The 5671-nt window shown below is 44.9% G+C and overlaps 1 protein-coding gene across 1 annotated transcript in view; it reads left to right on the forward strand.

The window, feature by feature from the left end:
• The window catches only part of LOC106816658 (calumenin-B-like), a gene marked incomplete in the record, with an annotated part of 10983 nt that extends 8764 nt beyond the window's left edge, over positions 1–2219 (forward strand). The window contains 2 exon segments of the mRNA XM_014821282.1: positions 200–399; positions 2052–2219. Of these exon segments, the coding sequence (XP_014676768.1) occupies positions 200–399; positions 2052–2156 (305 nt within the window).
• Positions 2220–5671: the final 3452 nt, after the last annotated feature.

Here is a 5671-nt window from a genome sequence, read left to right on the forward strand (position 1 = left end):
CAAATATTTTGTTTTTCAATTTTTTGTTTTTCCGATGAAATCGATTATGGATTTTGATAACCAAGCGCTTGGTTCGAGCCACTGTTCAACCGATGATCGAGTATAATCGATGATCGTGACATCACTAAGCGCTTGGTTCGAGCCACTGTTCAACCGATGATCGAGTATAATCGATGATCGTGACATCACTAATTCACAGGTGACATGTACGTGAGCGTGGAGGGTCAGCCCGAGCCGGACTGGGTAGCGCAGGAGCGAGAGCAGTTTGGCAAGTTTCGTGACACGGACGGGGACGGTAAGATGGGCGTGGAAGAGGTGAAAGCCTGGATCCTGCCGCCGGACTTTGACCACTCGCAGGCCGAGGCGCGACACCTCATCTTCGAGGCGGACGCGGATAAGGTGAGGAACCGTTAATTAACTGTTAAGATAATTATTAGTGAGAATAATTACCCTAACCCTAACCCTAACCCTAACCCTAACCCTAACCCTAACCCTAACCCTAACCCTAACCCTAGCCCTAGCCCCATTATAACGCGATGGTTGGGGTCCATGAAATGTCATCGCGAAAAAAGCGGGGTCGCACTAAATCGGGGTTATATATACGTGGCTATATAAGAGCAAAAAAGGGGGGTCCAATGACTGATCGCGTTATATCCGAATTCGCGTTAAATCGGGGCGCGTAAAATCGAGGTTCCACTGTACCAATAATTAGCTGTGTGTTCTTTTATAAACTGGTATCTGATCCATAGAAGTGGTGGTTTCAATGTATTACTGCCATATCGAAATCGCAAAGCCTCAATTCCTTTATGTCTCGATGCGTCAATTCCTTGACATCTCTATATCTCTATATCTTGATGCCTCATTGCCTTGATATTTCTATATCTCTATATCTCGATGCCTCTATCCCTCCATGTCTTGATGCCTCAATGCCTCGATATGTCGATATCTTTTTATCTTGATGCCTCAATTCCTTGACATCTCTATATCTCTATATCTTGATGCCTCAATTCCTTGACATCTCTATATCTCTATATCTTGATGCCTCAATCTATCCATGTCTCGATGCCTCAATTCCTCGACATCTCTATATCTTGATGCCTCATTGCCTTGATCTCTATTATCTTTTCGATTGTTCTATCTGTGATGTCCCGATGATCGATTATAATCGAAAATCGATCGATTATAGTCTTCAAATTCGATAACAAATTGATGAAAACAAAAGATAATCGGATTATTCAAATATACCAAAAAAATGAAAAATAATAAAAAAATTACTAATCGCCACGATGGACATGTATCGATAGCGAAAGTAGAAGTTGCACTCAGTGTGTAGATCGAAGGACACATGAATCACTGTTTAACAATAGGTCCTGTCTGACTTGCAGGCCCGGTACTAGTGTTACTTATAGACATGGACAATTGGACAAGTGGTCTTTGGTTTTGGTTTGACACGATGTCCACAGATGTTATCCATTAGATGAGAATTCTACTCTCCGTATTGTTTTTACTTGTGTTGGAGAGGATATTCCTTGGCAGGACATTAAATGGCTACCGCACTTACAGCTATTTAGAACACAAACCAACTTACTTACTATAATAAAGAACAAGTCTTGATCATGTTTGTTAAAACTTTTAATGTTTTAATAAGAAGCATTTTAAACCATTTATTTTAAAATTGAATAAATTACCGCGTACTGTATAGGAACAGACATTGACATTACATACAGCAACCTTTCACAGAGGTTATACAGGATATAAAACATGATTAATATTGATGCCTATGTATAATCTAGTCATATACAAAGTACAGATTAAATTCAATCTATGCTATTATTAACCGATTATCCGGATATATAATCGATTATCGATCGGTAGAGCGCGAAACACAATAATCGATGTATGAACATTCCAGCCGATTCCCATCACTATTCCTATCCTCCCTTATGTCTGATGCTCAATTTGCTTTATTATCGATATCTTTTTATCTTGATGCCTCGATTCTCGATTTTTTATCTCAGCTTTCAAACTCGTGTGCGTGTCTGTGTTTGCAGGATGGCCAGCTGAGCAAGGAGGAGATCATCGAGAAACACGACCTGTTCGCTGGCAGCCAGGCGACGGACTTCGGCGAGGCTCTGTCTCGACACGACGAGTTCTGATGATCGACCTGCGACCCCGCGCGCGCGCGTCTTGAGCGAGACCTCGTGCGGAAACGTAGCCAATTGTTTCGGGGAGGGTGGGCGCACGACCGGGGGGTGGGGAGGAAATGAGCGCGAACGGGGGGCGGGGGGGGCGCGCGCGATTGGGTGGGTGGGTGATGAGGAAAGGCACGCTTTGACGCGTGAACGTTCCGCTGTTTCAAAACAAACGTACGCCTCGCTGCCGACGACGATGACGGAGGAGGTTGAAGGTCGAGGTTGATGCTCAAGGTCGAAGTTCTTCCCTCGAAAATCTCTTAGTTCTGCAGATTGCCGCATAGACGCGGCGAGGTCGCGTTTGCCTCGGCTAGCACCAAGGTATGTTGACATGCTCGGGTTACTACCCACAGATATATCCATTTGCTCGGCTAGCACCACATTATGTTGACGTGGGTAGTATGAAGGTATATCCATATACGTGGCTAACACGAATGTTAATCCATATACTTGGTTTGTATGAAGGTATATCCATATATGCTTGGCTAACACCAATGTTAATCCATATGCTTGGCTTGTATGAACGTATATCCATATATGCTTGGTTAACACCAATGTATATCCGTAGGCTCGGCTAATATCTACGTATATCCGTACGCTCAGGTTAATGCCAACGTGTATACTCACTGCGTGTACCATGTTATGGGGCAAGTTTTCTGCCCCTTCTGCTTCTCTCGAACAGTAGCGTGCTTATGCCATGCCTGCCATGTGGTCTCTGTTTAATACTCTACTCTCATATTTACCCTCCTTCCATATTTACTCTCCTATCTCCCTCCAATGGTATCTACTCTCCTCCCCCTATAATATATACGTTCCTCCCCCAATGTTACGTACTCTCCTTCTCCTAGTGATATAAAGACTCTCCTCTCCCAATGTTGTCTACCCGCCTCCCCCTATAATATCTACTCTCCTCCCCCCAATGTTATCTGCGTGACTCCCCCCCCCATGATATATACTCTCTCCTTCCTATAGTGATATATACTCACCTCCTTCCNCTGCTAACGCTGGCATGTCTGACGCGCGTGTCGTTCGGCCGGTCCGCGGGGCGTCCGCAGCCACCAGGGGGCGCTAGTGGCGCAGCGCGGGCGAGACGAAGACGCGCGATTGTCACGTGTTTGTCCGAACTGTCTGAGCATTGTTAACTAAAGTGTGGTGACTATCGCAGCGCAGCTGTAATGACTAACGAGGATGGCAGTGATGATGATGATGATGATGATAATGATGATGATGATGATAATGATGATGATGACGACGATGATGATTATGGTGGTGGTGATGATGATGATGATGATGATGATGATGATGATGATGATGACGACGATGATGATTATGGTGGTGATGATGATTGGAGATACACACGTTTTCCAGAACTTACACAGGAGAGAGTTGTATAAGTGCGATATATATGATATACGTGGTGACACAATGACTCTGCATATAGTTCAGACCTCTGCCACGGTTGGCACGTCTGACATCTGCTGGCTTGTTAAACGTGGGATGAAGATGAACATGGGAGGGAAACCTTATAAATGTGTAACAAACAGAGGGAAAGATCTGATAAGTCTTTCTTTCAGACCTCTCCCTGAATTTTAAGGGAAGTCTGACGGTCACAGGGTAGACTTGCTTACAGATACGTTGACGTGGTGTAACTTGCAGCGACACGCCCGCACGGACGGACACACAGAACTCACACAGGAGAGAAACAACTGGAATAAATCTGTATAGAGTTTAGACCTCTGCCATGGTTGGCATGTCTGACATCTCTGCTGGCTTGTTAGGTGTCGCATGAAGACTTAGAGATGAGGAACACCCTATAGACATCGCAATGGCATGGGAACCTCCTGTCTGAGTCATCAAATACAACAGTAACAGCTGCAGAAACAAGAACAACAACAACAACAACAACAACAACAACAACAACAACAACAACAACAACAACAACAACAGCAACAGCAGCAGCAGCAGCAGCAGCAAAAACAACAACAGCAGCAACAACAACAACAACAACAACAACAGCAGCAGCAGCTGTGTAATCGTGCAATAACTCTGTGTGTAGAGTTCAGACCTCTGCCATCGCTGGCACGTCTGACATCTGCTGGCTTGTCGGATGTGCGATGAAGACTACACAAGAGAGAAACCGCATATGTGTACGTTACTGTGACGTCATGGAAACTCTTCTGACATTGAACTTCAGAAAGACAACAACACCAACAACAACAACAGCAGTCGCAGCAACAGCAGAAGCAGCAGCAGCAGCAACAGTAGTAGCAGCAGTAGTAGTAACAGTAGTAGTAACAGCAGCAACAACAACGTCACCATCAACGTCATCAGTAATAGAACCTGACCATCTGGGATCGGTTCTCAGACCTCTGCATCGTAATGCATCGTCTGACGTTGAATTCATCCCTCCTAGATGTTTTCATCAGCAAGAGAGAGAACAAAAGAGAGAGAAATAGAGAAAGATCTGATAAGTCTTTTTTCAGACCTCTCCCCCTTAACTTTGAAGGGAAAGTCTGAGCGGTCGCAGGAATACATGCGGACAGATATGTTGACGTGGTGTAAGCTTGCCGACATGCGCACGGACACCATTAGAATTTTCCACACACGGAGAGAAACAATGAAATAAACCAACACAGATAGCAGGCAAGTAACAAGCAGCCGCAGCAGCAGCACACAACAGTAGTAAACAACAACATCATACAAACCGTCATCATAATAGAACCTGGCCACTCTAGATAGGTTTTACCAGACGATCTGCATCGGCATGCATGCGTCTGACGTTGAATTCATCCCTCCTCAAGATGTATTCATCACCTGTAAGAAGAATAGACTGAGAACAAAATAGAGAAAGACCTGATAATTCTTTCTTTCAGACCTCTCCTTGAATCCTAATGGAAGTCTGACGGCAGCAGAGATATCTGCTGTGTGAGAGATCGCTCGGCTCGATGTCATGCACGACTTGGAGAAAGACCTGACAAGTCCCTTTCTTCAGACCTCTCCCATTAATATTAAGGGAATCTGACGTCGCAGGGAGACTTGCTGACAGATATGTCGGCGAGGCATGAGGGGCAGCGGAGACTCGCGCACGACGCGCACACGGAAGAGATCCGTAGTAAAAGTGTGTATCTGTGTGATGCTGCTTCTCATGTCTGGAGGCTAGTCCGTGAAGAGACCACACCTCCACCACCCGTAATCCCATAACTCTGTTAGAGTTTCTGAACCTCTGCCAGCTGATACTGGCACGTTGACCTTTGGCCAACAGTGTATCCTCCACATTCCAAAGGCAAATGAGTGCCTGTGAAATACCAGAAGGGAACGCCAGATACAAGATACCGAAACAAAACAACAAAACAACACAAAACAAGCAAGCAACAACACTAACAAACACAAGTACTAACGAATAACAGACAACAACAGCCACTGTATCAATATATGTGCGACTCAAGTGAGCTGTATAGATTTTCAGACCTCTGCCATGG

The sequence above is a fragment of the Priapulus caudatus genome, unplaced genomic scaffold (assembly GCF_000485595.1).
Source record: "Priapulus caudatus unplaced genomic scaffold, Priapulus_caudatus-5.0.1 Scaffold1445, whole genome shotgun sequence".
Taxonomy (NCBI): domain Eukaryota; kingdom Metazoa; phylum Priapulida; class Priapulimorpha; order Priapulimorphida; family Priapulidae; genus Priapulus; species Priapulus caudatus.